Genomic DNA, 27,568 nt, shown 5'->3' with positions numbered 1-27,568 from the left:
GATCTCCGATACCGAGTAAAATCCCGAGAAGTTTCTGGCGCTCGTCAGTGAAGCACAAAGTGTACACCGCATTACGAAAGAGCCTGCATTCGGTCGCAAACCTTTTGAGGGTTCTGTGAAGGGCGCTTACGGTCGACTCCTCAACCACGATGACGAGCAACTGATGAGGTTTCACCAGAGTTCTTAACAATATCACATCCGCTGAGGATCCTCCTCTTGTGCATGAAATGGCTAGTCATTGTAGCATGCAGATACGGACTGTTCCTGCAAGCACAAAAAAAATTATTTCGCTCATCAATGAAAGAAGGCGTTTTTAATTAAGATTCCCAAGAGTGCATCCGTTTTGAGTGTGACAATTGGAGGCGTAACTGCGTGTTCCCTTACGCCGCAAATAAATTAGCTATAATAATCCTGGAAGGCATTAAAGAACATGTGGAGAGCTTGATCGACCGAGAGCAGGTTGGGTTCCGCTTCGGATCGTCTTGCATTGACCATATCAACATCGAGCGGATCATTTTGGAACAGTGCACGGAGTTTAGATTTACCATCGTTTTCGAGAAAGGTTTAGATAGCGTGAACAGGTAGTATATCTGGCATGCTCTACGCAGGAGGGGCATTCTGGGAAAATTAATAGCTATTATCAGCGCGACATATGATGGTGCATGTCACGTGCTGCACCCAGGTAAATTCCTAGAGGATTTTGAAGTTCAAAGTGGAGGTTGTCAGGGTTGCATCTAATTACTGATATTATTTCTTTTTGTTATCGGTGTCGTTCTTTATGCTGGCTTGTCCGGAGGGTGATGGCCTCTTTTTACTCTGTCACCTGGTCATGGACCCTGGTCAAAAGGCTCTGGTTTTGGAAAGAAAGGTAAGTAGAGATCGACTGAAGATAAACCCTAACAAAACCACATGACAAAAGTAATGGTGATATTACTTCTGTAATACGTAACGTTTTAAAACATTACCTAATATCAACGCTCAATGATTTCGGGTGCATGTGAATATGGGTATGCAGATTCTTGGCTTTATGTAATTAATTTTTAATGTTATCGCTTGGTAAAGAATGTCGGCTGCTTATTGACGTGTGCATGGTGTTGGTCTATATAATATTTCCTAGTACAAGTGGCTGAGACGACTGTGCCGCTATGAATGTAATAAATGCATGGCAAATCACTTTAGTGGTAAGTAATATTTGCTTCGAGTGTTCATATTTGATGTTAATGCAAGGTGGTGTTAGTGATATTACTTTGTAATATCATTTTTTTCAAAAGGTGATATGAGATCACATGAATTTTTAAAGTGATGTTTCGCGCATCTCTATTGTTTAGTGAAAATTTCAGTTTTTACTTTCGATTGTAAGTGTATGTCTTTCACTTCGTCTAACGTGCACTTTAACGAAATTAAGGTGCTATCTATATTAAAAATTACAAAAAATAGATTTTTTCGTTTCTTACATTTTTTTAACTTCTTAGGGCTCATGCGCACTTATGGCCGCCTTGGCCATTGACCGTCGCGGCTGACCGGTTGGGTGTTGCGGCTAGTCATGAAACTCCGATATTTTTGGGTTTTTTTCTAAAACTTCACTATGTATAATGTGTAATGTGTAAAAGAATATTTGAACCCCAGCAAACTATCTGCGATCCCCGGAGCCTTAAAAAAAAGTTCCCCCACTGCAATGATTTTTATCGTACGTGAAATCAAAAAAATAAAAAAGTTCGCTAAACTAGAAAGTATTGTCCATACAGTGACCCATAATTGTAAAACAAAAATAATTATTTTTAACAAAATCCCCCTTATTTTGAATTTTGCCCAAAAAGTTTGATGGCTTTTGGCATGACAAAATTACATTTTGTCATGCCAAAGGCATTTTATGGAGAAAGATATGTCAAATACGCTAAAAAAAACCAAGTTGATCGGGAGTTAGGAGGTAGAGTTTTTGAAATTTGAAAAAGATAGTTTTGAGAAAAACGCGATTAAAAATGAAGGTATTGATTTCATTATTGTAAATCGATGAATATAATATAAAATACACAATATGCGAAAAATTCCTCGCATTATTACCTACTCATACATATCTGTGTATGTGGTCTCTAATACTATTTGCAGTAAGTAAAGTCTCCAACGAAATCAAAATGCACCGTTTAATTATTTTTTGATTTGAGGATCCTCTTCATCTCTATTTCGTCCGAACTATCGTAAGAACTTATTAAACTTAAATAAATCTATTTAATATCAGGGTAGGAAATGGACGTTTTAGGCCATGTCTTAATGAAACTTTAGATACATGATTTTTCGGCAATGAGCTATTAGAGCAAATTACTAAGGATCCGAGGTTCTCAAAGCACAGTATTTTAGCTAAGAACCGAAATTCTCTATCCTTTTGGTTTATAATAGTAAACTTGGATGTTTATTTTGACCATCTCGAACTCCCATGATCATCACACACAGAAGAAGACTTTGGGTAGCAATAACTTTCATTCACTTCTCGAACTGGCGAACAAGGAGCCTTAGTCTGTGTGCTGCCTGACCACTCCTCCTGCATTTAGCATTGGATTGAGCAATATGGCTGATGTTGACCCCTACGTGGAGGCATAGTGCGTCAACCACGCCTATGCACCATTGTTGCTGTTTCCGGTAATTAGCTAGACAATTAATGTTCAACCAGATTTCTAGGTTTCCTGATAGTTTAGCTCTCTCGGTATCACCAGGACTCTTTTGTGGAATACCAGTGACAGCAGCGGCAGAAATTTAAAATATGTAAAGACAATGAACCCATACCTCGTGCAATCTTCTAGTTTAAAAACTTAATGGGTATATCGACATTTTCATTTCTTCTTAAATGAAGGCTCAATACTGATTATGTGTATGTATTTACTTTACGATTACTGGTTGAGGGGTGTCAGCTGTTAGCTCGTCTTCTCCGTTCTTTTATCAGCTTAATTGTCTGGTGTTAGAATTTTTGAAATGGTCGAGGCCTCTAGCATTTATAAAAAATTATCTACGCTACTCATGTAAGCGCCGAAATACTTGTTGCATAACCTTCTCGAATGTTGATAATTTAAATTAGCGAAGTTCATATGAATATAGGGTGATATAATAATAATAATATATGAATTTAGAGTAAATTAACATGTGATTCAGCAATAAATAGTTCCTCTCCTAAAGAAAAAATATTTGTGCATTGATAACAATTTGTCTAAGTTCTTATCGGTAAATTTCAATATAAATCTTGTCCATTTTGTGATGACCTCTCTTTACAACCATCACTGAATTTTCACTCATGACTAGTTTTGAGTGTTATGGATTTCTACATGTTATCTATCAATGGATTTCAAGCGGGTCAAAAAATTGTTCAGTACATAGATGTTCGATGCCTACAAAAAGCTTGATGCCAGCAAAGTTTAAACATTCTGGTTTAGCCATTGATATCAGCAGGTGCCAGCTCCGATTTCAGTAGTACTTTGTCGACTGTTAGTTAGTTGTTCCAAGTGAGACATGTCTTCAACTGCCGGAAAAGTAAGTGGCGCGAATAAATTTCATAATTCTATCTGATGGTGTGGTTTGAATGGGAGATTTCCGTTGATGTTTCGGTTGTTTGGAGTGATGTGGTGAGAAATTAGGTTGGAACAAAATTATCATGCAATAGTGGAGTTGATCAGCTCTAGTGTGAAGTTTCTGGAGATTGAACTAAAACTCAGTCTGTTAAGTTAATTTCAATCAAGGATGGAAGTATCTGAGATCAGAACTTTTGTTTTCATATGGTATCAAGTGAATTTCCATTGTCTTTATAATACATATGGGCACAATTGACCTCGTATAGGGAAAGATATGTATGCTCATATCTTGAGTACCTTACTCGTATAGGAGTAATTATGAGTTGACGAATGTTACACATGTGCAAATACAGTGGCGAACTACGCACTTGTTTATATAGGAAAATGCCATTGATGTGCACATGCATCCGTTAACTACAATAGATATATCTTAGCAATGCCATATATTCGTTTTGTCAACAGATCCAAGTGTAGTAAGTTGTTTAATATTCTGCTGCCCTCTACTCACCAATTCTCGGTATATCTTCATGTAGTTTTCTGTTTGTGATAATAATTTCGTTCCATCGTTATGCAATTATTACATAACCATATCCATTCAGAATCAAAATTAACTATTAGTAATGGCATTACATACAGAGATGCTCTGGGTGAGACTGTTGGAAGAGATGTCATTCTACAAGTGGCAGTAGACCTGCTTAACAATGGGTTAGAACGTTATAAAATGTTGATAAATTAAACTTCGAATTTGTCATTTTTTGGTTAACCTTGGGTCAAGATTGGTGGAGACGGTGATTTTGATATTAGTGGCAACAGTAATTTTGTTTAGCTGCATATATCAATCGCGTTGGGATCTGTGTAGATATATCTTTTGTGTTAATCCATCTCATGTTAGTGTTTCAAATAGGGATGTAATTAAGAAAGTGAAAATTGATTATGAACTATGTATTTCTTTTTGTATTGACAAGTTGAAATTTTCCTAAGCTAATTTCCAACTCTTAAATTCTATGTTAAAATCTAGTGCATAATGATTAATCGACCAAGAAATGTTAAATTTTTCAAATTCAATCTTTATTTTCTGGAAATTTTTTTTAACTATTGCTATCCGCTTTCTTTGTATCTAGTCCCCAAAACCAACGAAAATCAGGTTGTCTTGCACTCATTATTTTTTTTTTGTCTTCATGCATATATAGTTTCCATTATTACTAGCGCCAGCTTTTGAAAGAGGAACATAACTTTAGTATCTACAGATACATCTCTCCTTGTCCCAGTTCATAAATATCCCAAACTATGTTTTCAATTCAAAAATGTTATCTTAAATGCAGTCTATAAATAAACAATCAAAATCTAATTCTTGATAATCTTATTCTAAATCTAATTTGTGATTGGATATTTGTTATAAACTTCTAAACTTTGTTAGTTTGGGTATTCAGATATTCTCAAAAATTTATGGAAATTTAATGCTAATAAGTTTTCTTTCAATTTGCTTTAATTAACATTCGATATCGGTATCATTTGTTATCTTGATAATGCTAAACTAGTAATGCTTTCCCTTAAAAGAATCTACGCAATATACACATGTGTGCATATATACTCCGTATTGTGGATTAATATTGGAAACTAGCAAATGATGTCTTAAAAATAGCATAAAAAATGTTCGAATTGCGCTTTTCAAAATACGAGTAATAATCGATTATAGAATTCTGTTAACAATGTAGTGCCAGTGGAGGGAGGACGCCACGTGAATTGGAGCTTTTTATTTCTTCTCTTATACCCAAGATTAATATTCATTAGCTAGACACGCTTCGATCTGACTAGTTTCGTAGATATGAATGTGAGTAAGGCGTTAGTAGTTTTTAATTAATCATTCAACTCATAGCTTGGCTTGTATGTACATATGTATTTACAATCTGTCTTGTGTAGATAAGAGCGTGTTTTTATTGAATGAAGCAAGTGGAGAAGGAAAGGGTTATGATCAGAATGTAAACATAGTGTATACGGATCCAATCGTTAATAGTAACATTCTTTGGAAAAGATGTTTGATGTAACTGATAGTAATAGTTGTTGGTGAGAAAGTAGGTATGATGGTGGATTTTATGTGAATGCCTTTAGTCTTCGATCGGTCAGTGATCTAGGGAAAACTTCTCTGGTGCATATACTTTCGTTCAGATTCGATCATCTTTTAGAACTTTCAGGTTTTTTAAGTTTTAACATGGTATCATTTACAATACCATTTGGATGCATTCACAATTTTGATATATTTAAGCAACATGGCATAAAGGGATTAATATAGGCTTTGGAAAGATCGCTTTGCAGCATGAATTTGAATTAGGTCGTGAAAATGCTAATATGTATTGCTAAATAGCTGGTGTCGGCTTATGTCTGCGGAATAAGCTTAATCATTGGAAACTTTTTTCAACTTCTCTTCCCTTAGTCTGAAGTGTCGACTGGAGAAGCTATATCCTGATAGACTCCTTGATAGTTGCCCATGAGGATAATATGTCCTGTTGGCCAATAAACATAATTTTCGACTTTCAGTGGATTGTTAGGTGAAGGATAATGATGTAAAACAAAACCTTATTCAAATCGGTTTACTGCCTATCTGCCTGTCTGCCCGCCACACGTATTTTTCTCGGAGACGGTTATAGCGGTTGACTCCAAATTTTGTGGAAAGGTGGGAACTATGAACGCTCGCGCATACAGTGGGTTACATCCATCTACCTCAAATTTAAGGAGGGGTGGGGGGGGGGGGTTCCCATGCATGCAAAAGGGGGTGTAAATTTTTTTTCACCAAATATAGTCATGTGAAGTATCAAAAGAAAGGTCTCGATTAGTACTTTCCGAAGTCGGTCTTAATTTTGACATTTGTTGGAAAGGTGGGGAGTGCGGCAAGTCGAAAGTGATCATTTCTTCAAGGGACCCATTCTCAAGAACTACTCAGCCGAAAAATTTGAGAAAAAAACAAGAGGCTGCTCAGGCTTGGAAATACCCTCCATACCGATGTCTGTTCAAATAAAGTTAATAATAGTATATTACTAAAATTTTTAGTAAATGGCTGCAGAACCCCCATTACGTTTATCCTAGCACCACGAAATTTTGCAACTATATAGGCTATAACATAGAACAAGCTTGGTGGAAATCGTACTGGTACTAACAGAGTTAAAATAGGTCAAAGTTAAAAAATTGAACCTTTTGATTCAAAATGTGCTGAAATCAAAATAATGCGATTAATTAAAGGCCACTAATAGAAGTAAACTTGTAGGTAAAAGTCGCTTATTATCAGGGTTTGAGGTTTCAGTTCAGTTCAAACCCAAAGGTCTCCATGTCATTTCTTGGATCATGGAGTTTGTTCTTTGTGATGTATTCGAATTGTCCTTTCGCCTTGCAATATGGGTTTTGATGAAAGTAGAAGGTTTTTGGGATATTGTGGCATACTTTCTCGATATTTTAGATATGACAGAAACCGATGGTTTGGAAAGTTTTAAATAGGATTATTAGGTTTGTTTTGGACGCTTTGGTCGCTCAATGTCCAAAGCTTCATGTGTTTTTTGCATGCTCTGTTGGGATCACAACAGAACCTACAGTTTATACTCAAACCAGAAAATTTAGTTTTAACAGCTTTGAGTTTACAATAGAATATATATCTTACTCATAGCATAATAGTGTTCATTCTGAATGAAACGTGAAAATGGTTTATTTAAAGGCTCATATTTAGTTTATGGTTTTTCACGTCGATTCACATTTATAATTAGTATTTTGTAAGACCGCCTTTAGCTTTAATGACATATGCAATACCACGTGGCATACTTTCAATGCATATTTTAGTTACATATTCTAAATATGATTAAGGTCGAGCTCCCGCAGTGCAAAGTTTCTATAATATTTGTTATAGATTTGCCTTTGTGGCGAGGTTCTCGCGCCTGGTTCCTTCATTCCGATATATATCTTGCCGATTTCTTTAGAGTTTATGATGCACCAAATCATCACTGAATGGGAATGTTTGATAGGTTCTAAAATGCAAACGTCGTCGAGTTTTTCGCCTGTCCTCCTTCGGGCAAAATTGGTGCTATCATCCAGGATCTGAATTGATGGCTCATCTAAAGAGCAAACTTCAACAAAATGTTTTGATATCTTTGTGTGAATATTCATACCGCGGCTGAAATTATATTTGAGCATAAACTATTCTAGCTTTATCCCAATTTACCTGCGGCCAATGCTGATGACCCATGCCACACGATTTCCTGGCATCGTTGGCCATTTTGGCAAACCGTCGTTCTTTTGCGAATCTTCGTCCTATCAAAAATTTTTAGTCCAGGCTCATTTAAGGTTCCTCAAATATTATCCCTCGAGACATTCAACGATTTCCTATGATGACATGATAGATTTTTTTTTAGTGCTAGCTGCTATGACCCGTTTTATACCACACTCTGCTCGCGAGGACAATTTTGGTTTTTCTGTCATAAATATTGCTACTATTAACAATTTTATTCCTTAAAATGAACAACTTTCAAGATTCTGAGCCGGCTTGTTTAAGCAAAATGCATTTAATTGTATGCTAGGAGGGAATGTTTAATATAAGAAAAATGGTCCATGGTGTTGGAGATTGGTTTCAAATGTATATAATCCTATAAATATTAAATGGGATTTAGGTTTGTAGAGGTTGAAGTTTTTGGGTAAAAATTATAGAGCGAAGTTAGTATGACTATTTAAAAGATGTTTATTTTTAATATTGTCGAGACAGGATGGGATATGGAATGATGGACATGACAAAAAATGTTATGATATAGGAAGGCGATGATGCGCACAATCAACTGAATCTTGCCACTAATCCTACTCAGGGCAATAAAAAAACAGAGATTATCCGGATGTCGTGAAACCGTGATAGTTGGTTTATTTGGGTGTTTGTTTAATATCTTGTTTATTGCATTATAGTTTTAATGATGCATTTATTGTTGAAAACAAAACCTTATTCAAATCGGATCACTGTCTGTCTGTGTACCTGTCCGTCCGCTCCACGACTTTCGTCAGAAACGATCATACCGATTGATCCGAAATTTTGTGGGATGGTGGCAACTATGAATCTCCATACATTCAGAGAATTACATTGTTTCATGTTGAACTTAAGAGGGGAAGGGGTCCCCATATAAGTAAAAGGTGGGTGTACAATATTTTTCACCGAATATGACCATGTGGGATTACAAGCGACAGTATCCATCAGTATTTTTCGAAACAAATACCAGTTTTGACATTGATTACAAGGGGGGGGGGGAGTGCGGGGGTCCGAAAGGGTCAATTTCTGCGAGGACCTGTTCTCCGAGACTGCTTAACGGAAAAATTTGAAAAGATATGGTGATCTATGCACATGGTATCTAGGCCTCAAAGTAATCTCTGTTCCGATCCGTTTAAATAAATAATAGTGTGCCACTAAATCGTTTAAATAAATAATAGTATGTCACTAAGTGCCAAGCTTCCGGTTCCCGACTCGATTTCCGTTATTCTTTAGATCCCTCCAGTAATAATTATGGTTCGCCCAGATTTAACTTATTAATGAAAATGATCCCAAACATTTTTTTATTTAACTTTTAATTTTTTCTATAAAAAAGTAAACCTTTTTTTTCATTACTCCAGTTTTGACCCATCTTAATTGCTCCAAGTTGCCAATGGTTATTATTAACCTCGTCAATCACGCCTGCACATCATCGTTGGCGGTTTCTGGAAATGTGTGTCAGCTGTCCCCTTTCCTCGACTCTCTGAGAAGCTTGCACTCTTCCTCCACTCTTCTACGCCATATGGCTCTATGGTAACCCACACATGGCCCATCTTGTGCTAGTGGGTTCCATTGCATGGCACATCTATTGAAAGTATATCCTCAACATGTGCGTATATACTGTACTGCATACTGTTCCTTTACAACGACATTCCTTCTTAAAGTGTGAAAACAGAATACTTGGTTGTTTGAAACTTTGAAATTACGTTACATATTAAACAGTCTGGAGATTTGTCCAAAATTATTAACGAATCCAATGGCCACGAGGTGAAGTGTTGATTAAAAGTTTAAGTCATTTCAGCAATAATTTCAATAACAATTTAGAGATAGACACAAAAATGAAATAATTCTCTATGATGTCATTTGCGACGCGTGGCTGGCTAGCCGACTGATTTCTTGCGCTATCATGGTTTTTCGTCCATATGGTTAAGATTACTGGGACAATCTAGAAAAATGTTGATACGGTTGCCAGCCAAACACATTCGTTGTGCAGATATGGTACGCTGGACGGTGCAGTGGATGAAGTGGTTGAGAATCAGCCTCCCAATTCTGAATCAGGTTCGAATTACTGTTCCGGTCATGGGGTTATGTGCTTATCCTCGTGTTTATCCCATTGCAATAGGCCTTCCAGTGCATAAAGTGGGACGATAATGGAAATTAAGCAAAGTCTTATAAAAAAGTAGATCGGAAAAAATAACAAAAAAAAACTACGGTGGTGCTCTTTTTTCCCTTGCTGCCAATAAAATAATGAATTCGAAATCAATAAATTCGATGTCCTGCGATTGAAGTACTGCTGTTGAGCAAAAAGTTCAGTTTTCTTTTTTTGTATTGTCCAACGTTTTGTCTTCGTACGCTTCTGATATGATTAATTGCCTTTCAAACCCCTCAAGCGGTGGTGCAGTACCCTTATTTTTCAGTTTTTTTTTTATATGATAATTAGCAGGCTTCTATGCATAGAAACATGTGTATGTATATATTTCTAATTAACTTTGTTAGTAACTTACATCATTGAATACCTGAATAAATTTCGTTACATTATTGATACATATTTTTCTTACAATAGATTCACTAGCACTGGTTGACAGATATTTATTGATATAATTTTTGTTAGTTTGGGTCTTATTGTTCGCTGTCAGATAAGCACACACTTCTGGTGATAAAATCAACATAATCTACTTTTCAGAATATCAATTTACTTATCAGAGTGCCGCTTATGGGACAGATAAGTTTTTCAAAGATTTTTGTGTGGCTTATAATATGTGTTGGGCCTTTCAATAATATATAAAAAATGCGATTATGTTTTACAATATTATGGACCTCACTGTTGCAATATATTTCATATATATATATAAATAAACATGAAGGCTTTGTGGTTGAGACTAAGCAAACCTCGCTCGAATCACAGGGTGTCTTCTCGTCGTTTCAAAATGCTATTTCTAAAAATATACATATCTGAAAAGCAAATGTATATACTTATATAGAAAGAAAGGTGCGTTGTTGGTCATTTTCCTAAGACCTCACCTTTAAGCGTACGTTTGACATCCTGTTTTTTCCATACATTGGATGTATCCAACACACTACGTGTTTTGTAGTTTGAGTTTTGATGCCGATAGTTCATTGTACAAGCCATGCAGCTCTGCGTTGTACTGCCTAGGCCATTCACAGACGTTCCTCACTTGTTCTAGGATTTATCGTAAAATATACTCTTAATATAGGTTTTATAATTTTTTTTAATATATTTGATTCACTTTCTTTTTGTTTAAAGTATGCAGGACTGACTTTTTTGTTGGGAGGACTATCTTTATCAAGGTTCTACCCCAGAAAAATGACGTGATTGGCAAGAAGTGATCGAATTTTCCAGGTTGTAATTCTCAAGAAGCAGACGGTGTTTGAATGGGAAATTGGTTTAAATTCGGGGTATTTTTATAAATATTATCCTATGTTTTTTGGAAGCCAATAATGATCTAGTGCCGTTAAATGCTAATTTTCAAGCGCATACTTATTTTCCAAACACATGTGTTACACCCGTTTTCAATAGTCTCTTTGATATTTCCCACTGATAAATGGTTTGCGTTTGAACCGGTGCAATATCACTTCAGTAAAAATTTCATAGGACGGAGTCAATAATAACATTCCTTTGTAAATGCTACAGCATAATTTGTACCCTGTTTAAGGTTTTTTACAAAATAAAACCTTGTTAAAATTGTCTGTCTGTTCTTCTGCCTTTTTCAAGGGGGTGGAAATATAGATACAATTTTTACCAACTAAACCACTCCGGATAGCTAAGTTGTTAGAGCACGAGGCTGCCGTATGGAAGGCCGCGTGGAATTTGGCCCAGGTACTCATTCACACATGAGTCAAATGGTATCCGACGTCAAATCATAATAATAATAATAATCTCAGGCAAGCGCGATGCTGACCACATTGTCTCCTTTAGGGTATTGTAATCCTGTAGTGTGCCGTAACGGTCTTGTTTTAATACACTTCAAGGCCCTGATCCAATTGGATTATTGCGTCGATTATTATTATTATAAACCACTCCCGGCCCGGACGGTTAAGGGGTTAGAGCACTAGCCATTGATTATTATTATTACTAAAGATATGATAATAAAGAATTCACACGAAATCCCCGGATTCTGCTGATAGAATATAATTCTCGATAAATAAATGTAAGGCATTTTGCTAGTCGTAGTAGCCCTCCCCGTTTACATGATATCTATTATTAAATTTTGAACCTAATCAATCCATTCCGAAACTACTCTATAGTTTGTAAGATCGGACTCAATATTTATCTATATATGATTTGATTTATTAAGTTCTGTAAATACTCTTGCATCATATTTGTTTTGTCATTCTTCGGCAGTGAAATAAAAATAGTATTTTGAGTCGAGATAGCCGTGTCGCACATGAGTAGATAGTTAAGAAGCAAAGTGCTTTCTTTACGCTTAAATGATATTAGCGGGGGCAGAATCAGGGGCCGGGAAGTACTGATAGTGTTCTGGTGCCGGTGCTAGCCCCGTTTCTTTTTAAATATCTGATGCCGGCCCTAGAGCTGGTATTGTGCCAAGGGCGGACAGTGTAGGGCAGAAGTTAATGGCTTTATAGTATTAGTACTAGAAGATTAAAGAAGATTTATAGTTACATTAATTATGTTAATTAAACATCAGGAAAATATTTTTGTTAATTATACTAATCACACATTCATTCGCACATTCTAAAATTCTATGTTAATAAGTGAAAATTATTTTTAATTATTTAAAAAAGTCGTCTAATTCACGATTTTAATGATTTTTATATATGTTACAAAAGGCCATCGAATTTATCACTTACATATAAACGGATTCTGTATATGGAGAATGTTCTCAGATTTAGCGAACGCCGTAGGCGAGAGGCCGATGAATGGGAGATAGTACAATGGGGGGCCTAACAAAGGTCTCAGTTCTTCGAGCTGCGGCTCCCCCCACTAAACTAAACTAACTAACTACATATAAACACATATATAGACTACAATTTCAGCTTTTACCAATCATCTGTTTGAGTTTCTAGCGCTGTAATAATAATCGTTGGCACAACAATCCATATTGGATCAGGGTCTTGAAGTGTGTTAGAGCACTTCATTCAAGACCGTAACGGTACATACAGTACACTGTAGGAGGCAATGTGGTCAGCATTATGCTCGGCGCTGTAAGTTGCCAATAATATGCTGGCTGCATATCACAGTGGAATTATCCTCAGTTGATACCTTAGGAACGGAAAACCACAGTTTTAGGTTTTCTTATTTGGCCATTCAACGGTAAAGGTTGAATTTTCAACCCCATCCTCAGATGTGGTGACAAGTGCTATGGGGAGTTCCCTCCTCTTCAACCCCAATGAAAACTTGTGGCGGTAATGCCTCCTTAAAAAAGGGGGGGGGGGCGTACGAAGGGAGAAGCAGGAGGTTCTCTTTCTAAAAACGCCGTTGAAAAAGTAAATGGGGTGATCGCTACAATTTTTCAACGGAATTTGGGAAAGAAGAACTTCACTCGAAAGTGATAAATTTGTAAAGCTTGAAATATACTATTGGTAAGTTCATTTGAGCAAATATCGGTACATATTTTGAGGCTTAGATTTAATATAAGCGCACCATCATGGTTTTTTCAGATTTTTGGGTTGGGCAGTTACCTCTCATTTTAAGTGTACACATTTTGACCGCTTACTCGCGTATTTTACAATTCATGTCGTTCGGATCGGTTTAGCTATTTTAGATAGAAGTGCATGTGACAGGCAGGCAATGAATCGATTTTAATAAGGTTTTGCTTTATACAAATTACACTGAATACGATTAAAAAATAAAAAAATAAAATATTCTCGGCTATCTTGTCAGGTTGGATACATTCAGAGTTTCATTGGCTCATACCAAAGAGGCTTCACTCCAGGCAAATCAGCAACAAATCAGATATTCTCTCCGTACCAAGCAATGCAAAAGCTTTTGGAATATGACCATCAATTGCACCATTTCCTTGTTGACTTCCAGGCCCAGGCTATGTTGTCAGGGTAAAATTGTTCAGGGCCATTAGGGAATTCGTTTTGTCGAAGGAGTTGGTAAGATTGACTAGGTTGGCCCTGATCCTGTCTGAGGCTAGATAAAATTAGCAGGATCACTTTCGAGACCTTTGTCACCAATAGCAATCTAAAACAAGGGGATACCCAATCATGCATCCTGTTTAATCTGACCTCATCAGACTGCTGGCCTATCGTTTGGAGTTAGGACTATCACCTAACTGTTAGCTAAGGGTTAAATAAAATCAAACGCGTTTTGAAGAGTAGTTAACTTATTGGTTAAATTTTTTTTTTTTTCTAAGAAAAAATAAGTTTTTGGTGTCTTTGCTTTTGGTATTCGAAGAAATTGCGGGTGTATCCGGATAGCTGAGTGGTTAGAGCACAAGGCTGTCGTACGGAAGGTTCCGGTTCAAATCTCGCTGGTGGCAGTGGGATTTGTATCGTGATTTGACTTCGGATACCAGTCAACTCAGCTGTGAATGAGTACCTGAGTCAAATCACGGTAATAATCTCGGGCGAGCACAATGCTGACCACATTGTCTCCTACAATATACTGTTACGGTCTTGAATGAAGTGCTCTAACACACTCCAAGGCCCTGATCCAATATGGATTGTTGCGGCAACGATTATTATTATAAGAAATTGCCGAATTTTAAAAAAATATTTTGTTGTCTGCTATCAAATCCGTTAGCTCATCTTTGCTTGAATCTATCCTTAAGCGAAATAAATCTCTTAACTCGGTCTCCAGTTTTTTCCGAATAAATCTTAGGTTAAAAGATTCGTGGCCATTGGAGCTGCTAGGACCACTCCTCCTCCTTCTGTTGTGATATTTGAGAGGGACTGAAATATTTTAAACAAGATTGAGAGTTATAATACATATTTATTGGTATGTTTGTGATTATCACCATCCCTCTATTTGAAGCGTGGCCCATGCCTATTACTGAGTTAATACATGGGACATTACAATTGCTCAAACAGATGAAGACACTGATTTTAACGACTAAAAGTAGTTTGTTGATTTATAGGAGGACATATCGTAAGGTATTGAATAATTGAATGTGCTCCATAATTAATAGTAATCATATTATACAATCAAAAATACTATCCATCTCAGTTCTGACTAAAAGCTCTTATTGCCTGAGTAATAGGTAAGCTAAATGACTGGTCATTTAGCCATAAATTATGTTTGAAAGTTGGAATGTGTCCTTTGTTCTGCAAAATACCGATTTTTTTATCATAAGATAATGCAAAGTTATTAATAATTTTCAATCTTAATCTGCAGGTAATCAAATGTCGGGCAGCGGTTGCCTGGGCGCCTAAAACGCCACTTGTTATTGAAGAAGTCGAAGTTGCTCCACCCAAAGCCAATGAAGTTCGCATAAAGATAGTTGCCACTGGAGTTTGCCATACAGATTCTTCATTTTTGAATGGAATCTTTGTACGTGGTGTTCGTTTTCCAATTATTTTGGGACATGAAGGCGCTGGAATTGTTGAAAGTGTTGGTGAAGGAGTGACCAAGTTTCAGCCAGGCGATCATGTCATACCATTGTACGTACCACAATGTTTTGAATGCCGTGTCTGCACGGCAGACAGGACAAATCTCTGTGAGAAGATTAAGGGAACCCAACAACAATGTGTGATGCCAGATGGAACTAGTCGATTCACCTGTAAGGGGCAAACTGTGTATCATTCGATGGGAACGTCAACTTTTTCGGAATATACAGTGGTTGCTGATGTATCATTGGCTAAGGTAAGTTGTATTAACATTCGGAAATATATTTTTGAATTTAATTTTTTATGACTGTGAGTTCTGTATTTCATTTTGTGTTTTGATAAGAGTTGAAAAAAGATATTTTAAATGTTGCTTCATCTGGATGAAAAAATCATTTGGCTAAATCAAACCGTTTTTTATTGGACCAATGACATCCCTGGTCGAATGGATATTTTGACTAGATAGTGGCTTAGTCATAAAATTGTGTTTTATACTGTCTTCTTCCGAATGACAAAGTATCTACTAAATGTTATGGTTGCAGCTGCCAGTATCAATAAAGAGATATGCTGGTTTACATAATTCAATGTTTGTATAAACCATTTCAATTCTACCTTTGCCAGTACCGCAATCATTTAACACATAACAATTGAATGGTGAAATTAAATTTTATTATAAATTTTCCAGATTGACAAGAGAGCTCCGTTAGACAAAGTGTGCTTGATTGGGTGCGGCATATCGACAGGATATGGAGCCGCTCAACGGGCGGCAAAGGTATGTGTAATTATTTTTATCTGTTATAGCGAACACAAATTTTATTGCTAAGGATTAGAGTACGAATTATTGAATGAATGACATGAAGTATGTTCATATGCTGTTCTATTCAAGTATTTTATGGTACAATTATATGGAATTTAGAGTGTCACCTCTCCTTTGATAGTGGAAAGCTGAAAACATTAATGGTAATAGTAACTAACAAGAAAAAAACAATAACGATGTTTGCAAATATTAATAATTCCGAATGTTAGCTAAACTTCTTATAAGTGGACAGTTCCTCCCTGTCAGCAAAGGTAATCAGTAGCTATATATAGGTATGGAAGGAAGTCTCCACTTTTTGACTGCAGTAAGCATTTCCTATTATGTTTCGTTTAATTTTTCTCCAGATGTTCACACGGCAATATAATGCATTTACTTTATGTATTTCTCTTGAAGGGGTTGTTATCTGCACTATTCGGGCTTATCACTCCAAGTGCTTGTATTAAGGAAAACACAACTTTAATAAAACGTTTGCCGTCGTTAAAAGTTAGCAGGGTAAAACGAGAATATACATATATATATATGGACCACTCCATCGATGAAGTAATAAAGTGTTATTTTTCTTTCTTATTGATGGAACTTCTCATTATTCCAAGTACTTTACTTGTTAACAGTGGTTCAAAATGTCTACCGCTTTACATGCCAATTCTGTGTTAAAGAAATTCAGTGCATTATGTTTCCTGGTGAATCCTTCACAATAATAGGCACAGTAATGAATACCACTTCATCCATTATGGGTTTAGTATTTGTAAGAGAGGAGGAGGAGAAACATGATGATGTCACCAATAGCTTCGAATATGCGTAACACGGGGTTATTTACTCCGACTTGCCTGAATTGGATAATTGCTTTTGCAATTATGGGTAAAAGCCTTTGAATCGTGGAAGTGTATTCGACTTATACTTTAGTTCTATGCTTGCTTCTTTCCTTTGTCTCATTCCTATTCTACTTGGTAAAGTAGAATTCTCTTTTTTTCCTCGGTAGTTTATTATAAAGGATTGCCATTTTTGTATCTGAAGGTATTAAACTTACAAGTGATTGCCTTCTGGAAATACAAGCCTTTTCGGTTATATGTTGAAAAGGTTTTCTCTTCCGAGCTTCTTGTGAGTGTCTTTCCCTGCCTTATGTTCAGTAACAATTCTTTCTTTGCAAAAATATACTCATATTTTCTTCTAATGTCTTTTCTTCCTTGTCGGCAAGAAGGAGCGGACGAATTTGAATATGAATGGAAATACATAGGCAATAAACTCTCCGCGTTAGAAAATAACTATATGTTTTTTTTTGGCTGACCTTTCATGTGGAGGAAATAATGCCCGAACACAGGTTCACAAGAAACTTCACTCGCATCTTTACCTGGGCGACAATAAAACGTACGTTTTTGGAATATTCACAGGCCCCAAAAAAATGGATTTGGACTGAGTGGTGTTCGAACTTTGGGCTAGTTGAGTATTTGGCGGGATCTATTCTCTTGTGACTTCATTTGAATTAGGCTCATTTATCTTTTGCTTCCTTTGCAATTTCGCAACTTCTCAGGAGTTTTTGTGGAGTTATTTGTGCAACAAACAATATTTCACACTCCTCCTTGACATTTTACGTGCGAAATTAATTTTGACACTTTTATATTTTTATGAGTAACATTAGTACAGTTGTGGTCTACTGAGGTTTCTTGGCAGGACTTATGACGTCATCAACATGGTACGGGCTTTTCAGTGCGTTGTAATTTGGTTGAAATTTAAAATATTGATAATTTCAAACAAACAGTCCTTTTTCGGAAACTTTCTTTAAGAGTTTTATTAGATTGCAGTCTATTGGTTAATATTTGCCAATCAAATTTTTCGCGGTCTTTCTGCTGTTAATTTAAGCCCTCATGTTAGTTCATCTACAACCAACCAAACCTCTCGTCTGATCGTGTAATGCAAACTACGAATTCCTGGGACTTGAATTTACTATTGCTCATGGTTTGTTGCCCATAAATAGATTCATCTTCCGCGTAAAGTTACTGAAGCGTTCCAGTTTAAATGAACATTTTTGTTTATTGTGTTACATTTTGAATGATTGGACGCCTATGAATAGTATTGTAAACAACATCCGTCTGTAGGGAACATGGATTGAGCAGGATTGAAAAAATTGCGTACAGTTAAATATTGAAGCATCAGTTGTAGCCCAAACCGGAAGAGCTCATTGACAGCGTGCTAAGCTAGAATTCCCGATAATCCGGTTCTTATTATTTGGATTCACTAAAGAGGCGCAGCACTTCCTGTTGTGGTTATGGTGGGCTAAATAAATTCGAGCCACAATGTAGGAAATTTGTCCAGCTAAAAACATTATGCATTGGCAGCCTCTATCCGGTTGCAATTCAAATAAAACATATTGTTTCTAGCGATCAAATTATTTCAAATATAATATACGTCATCGATGTCGGGAGTAACAAACCGAATTCGCTATGTTCCAAGAGCGTTCCTACTTTATAATAACAATTAATTTAATAGGTAGCATAATAATACAAAATGTATAAAAAACGGCACTGAATTAGTAGAATAATGAAAATTCAGACGGGAATCGCGAAAAATTTAGCCACCCTGCATAAGAGGACAAAATACAAGTGTGCATGATATTCATGTCCAACTTCATCCTCTTCTTCTTCCCGATAAGGAAGATGATTAAGAAAGTTTAGTAAAAGTTTACTTTACTTCTTTAATTAATTTGTAAATTATTTTTTTATTTTAAGTAAAGTATTTTCTGTTAATATCAAATTGAATTCAATATCTCAAGCAACAACTTTTCACTTATTAAAAATGTAAGCTGAGTCGAAGTCGAAGTCCTTTTCAGATCATGAGAAGAAGAAACACATGCTTCCTAGGGATAAAGGTTAAAACCAACAAACAAAGTTGAGAGGTTAATCTCATCCGTATTTGTAAAATCGAAGTTTCGAGCTGGAACTAACTATTTTCGGGAGAATCACTTTTACGAAATTGAACAAAAAAAATAACACATTGGCTATGTCGATTCCGATCCGATGTTCTAATGTTCTAATGTTCTGTACTCGCATATTTTGTCGATTTGATTTTGGAAAAAGTTCCATGGGGAATTTATAAGAAATATGCGAACTCCTTGTTTCTTACTCCCCGCATTTTCTAGAGTGAAACCTTCCTCAATTGACCTCTTAGAAAACCTTTTCCTATCTTCAATGTTCTTTTCGGTTAGTGTTATATATGCATGTTTTCCCCACAGGCGCCTCTTGATGTAATCTCTGACGGTAGTTTTGGATATCTTTTTTGCTTGACGCTGAGTTTCTGGTCACTGGTTGTGAAGTTATGTTACAGGTCGTGTTCCGACTCCAACTTTATTTTTGATCGTTGGATAGTTGTGGACACAGCGGGCAACTGAAAAATGAGTAACTCGTTGAGGGGTATTTCATAGAACAGTTTTTAAAGAATTTCCTAGAAACACGTTAAGTTAATGACCTGCCAGAACAGGAATTAATAGATTCACTTCCCAAATTTTATTAGTTGGACTAAAAAGTGATACCCTTCTTCCGTCCAATCAGTATATTGCTTTTTATTAAGTTATTTCTATATCCTGAAAGAGGAAGGGTTTTTGACTAGTTTTTTAAATAATGGAGAATGGCAACTACCTAAGTCTGAATTCAATTTAGTATCCATGGACACGGGCAGGGATTCCAGTTCAATTATTGCACTCAAAAGTTTCCTTTGCGATGCTCACTTTAACTTCCAAATGCAGTACTCTAGGCCTAGGTGCTGTGTCATCGATTATTATTTGCACCCTACATTTTATGTAGCTCGATCTTAGAGACCACAGACTATAGTTGTTCAGTATATTTATATTTATTTTAGTATTCCAACACAAGATGGTGGTTCTGAATTTCAACCCATTGGCCACGAGTTGTATAAAAAAATCCATTAAGTAACAGAATTATTGGTTCTTTGATAAAATTTTGTTGTGCCTATTATATTTTTTGATAGCATTACCAGTTTTTTTTATTCTTGCCAGATTCTTCCTATAGAGTCGATATGTAGGTTAGGTTCAAAATGCGATGAACCGTCGATCTGAGTACTCAAGCCACATATGATTATAAGAACTCTAGAGGTATCTTTTAATATCTGTACATAAATGGTTTTCTGCCTGCGACACTAGCAGGTTTATGTAAATTTCTCTCGTCCCTTGATATTAGAGATCACGCAGGTCCCTTAACGAAGAACAACTCGGCACGGTATTTTCGTTTTCAGTTTAAGGAAAGCAGATGGACAGTTAGGGATTTTCTTCAGGTGATAGTTTAAGGAGCAATGTCCTCTTAAAAGTCATGGTTACATTAGTTAGATTTTCACCCCCCCATAAAGTGGGAAGCTTTTCCTAGCTTAGAAAGTGTTCTCAGAACAAGTGCTGCAAGGTATATCTTCAGCTTACATCAATCCTTCTAACTAAACCTGGCAGTCATTTTCAGCTGTACGTCTAAAACTTTGGTAGATTTAAAGTGCGTAATTTTAGCAAAAAAGTGGGATTTACCCAAACAAACAAAAAATATTTGAAAAAAGAAACAAATCACTCTTTTTTCTTTTTTTTTAGCGAAAGAAAGGCCAAATTTTTGTATTTTAGTATACTTTCACTATCTTCTTAAGGTTTTGTATAAAACAAAGCCTCCTGCATAAAGCACGCCAGGTATACTCCCTGTTCACGCTATCGAAAGCTTTCACGAAATCGATGAAGAGTAGGTGAAGCGAAGATCTTAATTTCGCGCATTGTTTCAGAACAATCCATAGGGTGTTGATGTGGTGAATGCAGAAGATTCTAGACTAGAAATCAGCCTGCTCTCTGTCGATCCAGGATTATTTTAGTTTTTATTTTTGCGACGGCAGAGAACACTTCAATACCTCTCCAATTGCCGCACTCAAGAAGAGCAGCTTTCTTTGGAATCTTAATGATTATCCCGTGGAAAAAGCGGGCATTGTGGAGATCTTCTACTCCATTGTCGAGGAACATGCGCAGATTTCCTATCTATTTTAGATAGCCAAAGGTCTTTGGCGCGAGCTCATTCTCTATCCGAGGTGTTGTTGACGTTTCATTAGCAGTAAAGTTTCGAAATTTGTATGTTGCTAGTCCGCAAATGTCTTTCACTTTTAATGGCCTTTTATGACAAGCAAGTTGAGTATATTCTGCAATCCCAACTTGGTCGAATGACCAGCCAGGGCTCAGTCTCTGGATCAAGGGCAAGATGCGATTTCCCGGTTTAGAGTTCTGGTTTTGTTTTCTGCGTTTGTGGTTTATGTGTTGCTTTCTCGTCGTTTTCAATGCGCCTTTTCTTTTGTAAATGATGGCTGATCCTTTCCGTTGTCTTTACGACTAACTTTCTTTGAAGATTTTTAGGAGATTGCGCCACCTCTCTAGCGCTGATTGTAACATCGTGTCAGCGACGCAGATAGAAAGTACCTTTTTCGGCTCATCCGTTGAGGACTGGGTGCCAATGTCGTAACTTGAATTCGTTTCCGATTGAATGTGTAACAAATACAAGTCTAGGATTTCCTAATTCATTCCCCACTGTTATTTTTGAAATTTATAGTTGACTGTTATGACCTTAATTTTGCGGAGGAAAATAGATTGATCTCGGTAGGGTTTTTGTTTAGACAAGGCTAGTTGAAGTTGGATGATGATGGAACATCAAGAATCGCCTCTTAATTCTTTGGTCACGCAGTCGCGTTGGCGCGATATTCATACCTCGGCTTGTGGCTTGGAAACTGTGGACATAAGGCTCTCCTCCCCGCTCTTCTTTCCACCACAGCAAGGTATGTAAGTACCTAATTGTCGGGAGTTTATAAACAGTAAACCGACGGATGCGGTTTGGTGAGACTTACCAATTTAAACAATTTGTCTAGGGTACATGCATTATCCAGGTACCTTTACAAAACGCTTGAGGTGATTTGGGTGTGACAGTAGTTTGAAAAAAAATAGTGGTTCTATCTTTATTGGACGGACTGTATTAATAAAAATTGATTGACGCCCTCTTGTTAAATGTTCACATATTTACCATCTCTGTTAAACTTAGTCCATTGCTGATAAATCTGTGGCTAGTATTTCAGCTCCAATCTCCGTGTTTATATTTTCATTAGCCTACCTCTATACAATTTGCAGTGGCGTCATTGAAAAAGCAATACAACTTTAAAGAACGCAAAATATTTTATATTTTTCTTTTCCTGGAACATGTGCATGACTTGCGAGTACTCACACGCGTATTTTTTTGTTATGCTTTATTTTTGAAACCTGTTTTCGTATTAATGTTGATGATAATAATTCGCTATTTGGTTTGTAAATATAAACAAATATATCATATCTTTTTGGGGGTTGATAATGAGTATTCGAAATTATTAATTATGGCCTAGATTGCTTTTCTTTTGAGATTGTGCGGAATATGTAGATGATAATTTAAGGTAGTAATATTGTTGATAATAATAACTTCTAATGGTAATAACATTTCTCGATGCGTAATGCATATTTTATATACTGAAAACAAATTTGGTATGCCTCGCCAATACACAAAACGATATGTAAATAAGTAACCACATGTGAAGGAAAGGTGCGGTATAAGATAATTAAGTGTGTTTAACATATGCACATATATAATTCGATGGAATAAAAGGTGATAAGCATTTAAATTATATAACGATTGCGAATAGAACTGTGTACATTGCCGAAAATAAAACTGCTAATATAAAATGGCTCCCATTCTTCTTTGATCACTCTTTTGACAAAAAGTGTCTGTGTTATCAATATTTATAGCGAAACGTTTTTCGATTTGCATTATTTGAAACTAGTGATTTAAGGCAAGTAAGAGGTACCATCACATGTTCAACGAACTCCTAATTTCAAAGACCTAAGATGGCTTTCGTGCGTTTGTAGGGCGTTGGCCTCCTAAGGGTTACGTCTAAAAGATGTGCATTGTAAATTAAACACTTTAGCTTTAAAGCTAAGTCCAGACCGACCGACTCATGGATATATTATACATATGTACAGCAAGCTATAAGACGACGTGGAATACGCCTGCAACATGATATGAAAGGAGTTGGTTGCATCCCTGCTTCCAGATATGTCCAAACCAATGTCAATTTGCTTATAAACACTCCCAATATGGATAATACTCCCTTTTCGATGATGAAGTCATATCCATATTTGTACTATTACTTGAGAACTATAAATGTGTACAAATGTGACTCTCAGAAGAGCAGGACGAACAAGGACGTTCAGTGTCTGGCCTCTCGCAATTTTTCCACGATCGGTAGAACTCCATATCGATCGCGGATATCCTTATTTCGGATGTCTTCAAAACGAGTCATGCTACAAGTCCAACGTAACGTCTTCGTCTCCATTATCGCAAGACGCCGTTCATTGCCGACAGGATGGACGACATTGTGGTAAATTTTATACCTCAGACGTTCGTTGATACGTCAATAACAAAGAACACCTATTGTGGAACGCCACTTCATCCATGTTGTGTTAATGCGTGAAGCAATTTTATAACGCAGTTCTCCATTAACTGATTGGATTGATCCGAGGTATTTAAATCACTCAGTTCTGGGCAGGTCATTGCTGCTGAGAGTGTTTGTGTCTGTTTCATGGAGATCGGTTGTCAAAAATTCAGTTTTATTCAGATTCAATCTAAAAACCGGGTTGGATGAGGCGACCATTCCATTTTTGGATAAGTTATTTGAGAACATTTTTGCTATTAGACGCCAGGAAAACATCATCTGCATAAAGCAGTGTATAGGGCGCTGGACATTGGATGTCCCGTTTGACGTTGTCCATAACAAGAACAAAGAGGAGTGGTGAGAGGGCGCTTTCTTAATGGACACCAATGGAAGCACGAAGCGGTTTTGATTCACCCGCCACACTTCGAATTTTACTTTTCGCTTTCTCTAGATCCAGAAATGCAATGTAAAGAGGGCGGTGCTTCTCACGGTATTTCTCCATGTGTAACCGCTCAGCGTGTATTGCGTCAGCAGTTCCGCAATTCTTGTCAAATCCGGCTTGATTCGCGGTTATTTGAACAATTTCGTGGATACTGTTTCAAGAATGCGTTTAAAAATCTTCATGGTATGGGAAAGTAACCGGATTGGACGATAATTTGAATATTCTGCTGGACTACCTTTCTTTTTCCAAATTGGAGCTGTGGTATTTTCTTGCCAGTCAGATTGTGTTCTGCCTTCCTGAATAACCAGATTAAACAATTCATTGAGCCACACTGTTGGGTCCCAGCTTTTCGCTTTCCAGGGCCTGTGGCTTTCCCCGATTTCATTCGTTTTATTGCCTTCTCCTGCGCTGACAGGTGGAACTGCTCCAAATGTTGGCAATGTTTTTCTGGTATTCCTCTGTCGAATTGCTATTAAGAAGCAGGAGTTTGAAGTGTGTTACATTTTATTACAGTAGTTTCTTGTGTTATTTTTCTGTTACCGTATTTCATTTAGTTAAGCATTGAAACAGGCTCAAAATACTATACATCTCCACATAGAGCTGATAATAAAAGAATTGAAATTTTTAAGCTAAGGTAAAATCGATCCTTGTTAGACGCTCTATCTATCAAAGCTGCATTCCAAACTTGTTTGGATTCGTGAATTTGCAGATAAATGGGGTTGACTTAGGAATAACACAAGTTATAACCTCTCGCCAGCGAATCTTGGATATACGAAAAGTACAAGTTCTGGATCTTTGCATTCAGGGCAAAAGGGGGATTGTTATCTTCAATGCGATATTAATACCTACCTGGTAAGAAAGCACGTTAGGTGGTAGTTTAAATCCCCTTAGATGGATGATGCATTATATTTGAAATTAGCCTATCCTCCTCGTCTTGATTGTGCGTATTCTCTCTTCCCGGCGCCGCTCCTCAGCATTATGGTCACCCTTCGTTGCAGTCGCACAGCGTTCGCATTTTCTCAGTCAAAATAGCGATGGGTATCATCTTTGTAGCCACGACTACCTTTTCGTCTGATGTCGCAGGAAACTCACTAATACTTTTTAGTGTAGTTAAGGAGGATGATATCCTCTTGTAGTGCATCCTTTAGGTAACTGTTGAACATAGTAATAGGATAACAGGGAGTATCAATCGTCGTTAGGGCACTGCGGTTACAGTTATCTGAATTTTATGCATTGCTCACATCCATAAATTGTCCGCGAGATTACCTTAAGGAAACTAGACTTCTCATCTGAATGGCTTCTGAGCCAGCAACAGCAGGCTAAAGAGCCAACGCTTTTTTAGAGCTTTATTAGTTTTGGGTACCAGCAAAAGCCTCTGGCATTATTATAATGCAGTGAAGATCTGCTCTGGAAAGCATGGTCCGCATAGCGTGCGTGGCAAGCATGAAGGACTTTTGAGGTTTGTTCCTTGGCACGAAGCTTTGCTCCGCTATGTCCCTCTGCTACGGTAGTTTCCAGTGGTTTTTTTTCTCCATACAGTGGCTATTATTATATCATTATCTTCTAGGCTCCTGATGGTAGTCACAATACCTAATTAAAGGGTACCGGAAAAGGAAAGCTACTGTACTTTTACTTGAAATTGCTAAGTTGAGGATTAGCTTCCTTCTAATGGTTAATCCGTAATAAGATGTCGGTTTTCAACACTAGAAATGCATGCTCAATCGGTGGTGGTGGCGAAAGTAGGCATTTACTTATCTGGGAATAGGGATTTTTTTTTCTTTTTGGCAACAAATGGCTTGTGGTCATACTTTCAGTTCAGGCAAGTGGACATTCAGCAATGGATGTCGACTGGACTGGTCAGCATTGATTTCTATAGAGCATTTTTTAGGGATTATAGATAGGGTTTTGTCAAGTTCGGTCAGTTCCTTTTTCTTGCTCTGTTTACTGTATATTGGAGCCTTATTGGGTGCAAGAATATTGATTTACGCGATTAAATCAGTACATCTATTTCGAAAGCCAATCTGACTGGCTGTATGAGTGTAGGACGATGAGGATCGATGGGTTTTATCTCAAAACTTTAGCTAATCATGTAGAGAGTGGGATGTTAAGTTTTCATGGAATGGGTAGGAATTAAGTTTGGCTTCTCAGGAGCGGAAAAGTTTTGGGGTAAAATATCGTTACGATAGGCCTCTATCCCAATCGCAGTCGCTGGAACGGTGCGGATGTGATTGGCTTATAAGCAGGCAGTTGGTTGTGAATGGATACAATGATGGAATCGTGGTTACTGACGTTCAAAGGATTGATAAGGCATTACCCACTAAGAAATTATCAAGTTGTGAATGAATGCTCTTTATATTGAAACTAGGATGCGCGATTTCACGTGTACCAGGATATGCTGTTGACTAGCAGTGTTCCATGTGATTATTATCGTTGACGTAGGTGTAGTAGGGATATTTTTGTCAAAATAATATAATAATTTATAACATAATTAAATTTTTACAAGTCTAATATGAATTGTAATTGAACTTTTCTATTTTTTCAGGTCGAGAAAGGCAGTATTTGTGGCGTTTGGGGTCTTGGTGGTATCGGTTTAGCAGCAGTTTTGGGATGCAAGAATGCCGGGGCCTCCAGAGTTTTCGGTATAGATATCAACCCTAAAAAACGTGAAATTGCTGAGAAATTTGGTTGCACGGACTTTATCAACCCGTTGGATTATCCAGGACAAAACATCGAAGAGGTTTTAATAGAAAAGACTGGGGGCGGTTTTGATTACACCTTCGAATGTATCGGAAATATCAATACAATGAGAACCGCATTCATGTCATCGAATCCATCGTGGGGTGTTAACATTTTGATTGGCATTTCTTCATACGAGAAAGAATTAAGCCTGTTCCCTGTGGATATAGTTTGTGGGCGTACTTTGAAAGGAACATTCTTTGGAAGCTACAGAGGCTATGATGATGTTCCAAAATTGGTACAAGATTATTTGGATAAGAAGATTTTGATTGACGAAATGATCTCGCATACAATGAGATTGGACAGTATCAACGATGCACTACATTACATGCATTCTGGTGACAGTATTCGAAGTGTTGTGCTTTATTAAACTGGAATTTGACTGAAACACGAATTTGGTATCGACCCGGCTAATCTATGATCAATTCTAATGTTAGGTATGGATATCCAATGGAATAATATAATTATGTTGTAATACATTTTTGCTGTAGTTTTAATTATTCAAACTATTTTATTTGTTTTGGTAAAAACTATTTGTGAAAATAGACTTATTTCAACTGCTTACGATATATTAATTGTAATGACAACGAAACATTTCTGCAAGGTTTGAAGCCGATTGCGAAACGTGGGAGTAGGAGGTCATAACGGGGTAACTTAAATTAAGGGACTCAGAAACTACTCACCAGAAAAATTTGAAAAAAATAATGATGATGCCTCTATATAACATCTATGTTCCGAAATACAAAATATTCAAG

The 27,568-nt window shown here is 36.8% G+C and overlaps 1 protein-coding gene across 2 annotated transcripts; it reads left to right on the top strand.

Moving 5' to 3' along the window:
* Positions 1 to 3,365: 3,365 nt before the first annotated feature.
* LOC119657691 (alcohol dehydrogenase class-3-like) lies at positions 3,366 to 27,294 on the top strand. Of its 2 annotated transcripts, none has more exons than XM_038064723.1 (4): positions 3,366 to 3,516; positions 15,140 to 15,607; positions 16,034 to 16,120; positions 26,620 to 27,294. In XM_038064723.1, exons 1-4 carry the CDS (start codon positions 3,496 to 3,498, stop codon positions 27,181 to 27,183), a joined length of 1,140 nt encoding a protein of 379 aa, XP_037920651.1. In that variant the 5' UTR covers positions 3,366 to 3,495; the 3' UTR covers positions 27,184 to 27,294. The 2 variants fall into 2 exon arrangements, with proteins under 2 accessions (XP_037920651.1, XP_037920650.1); XM_038064722.1 differs by having other exon boundaries at positions 3,475 to 3,608.
* The last annotated feature ends 274 nt before the right edge of the window (positions 27,295 to 27,568 follow it).

Source organism: Hermetia illucens, chromosome 5 (genome assembly GCF_905115235.1).
Source record: "Hermetia illucens chromosome 5, iHerIll2.2.curated.20191125, whole genome shotgun sequence".
In the NCBI taxonomy this organism is placed as follows: Eukaryota; Metazoa; Arthropoda; class Insecta; order Diptera; family Stratiomyidae; genus Hermetia; species Hermetia illucens.
The sequence above is the reverse complement of the archived record's forward strand: the minus strand, read 5'-3'. Positions and strand labels throughout refer to the sequence as shown.

What these genes read in the sequence shown, in the direction of transcription:
- LOC119657691 (XM_038064722.1), top strand. Translation starts at nt 3,552, where the DNA reads ATGGTGTGGTTTGAATGGGAGATTTCCGTTGATGTTTCGGTTGTTTGG. An exon ending in CGGTTGTTTGGAGTGATGTG is followed by an intron (nt 3,609 to 15,139) that starts GTGAGAAATTAG and finishes CTTAATCTGCAG; the next exon opens with GTAATCAAATGTCGGGCAGC. An exon ending in CTGATGTATCATTGGCTAAG is followed by an intron (nt 15,608 to 16,033) that starts GTAAGTTGTATT and finishes TAAATTTTCCAG; the next exon opens with ATTGACAAGAGAGCTCCGTT.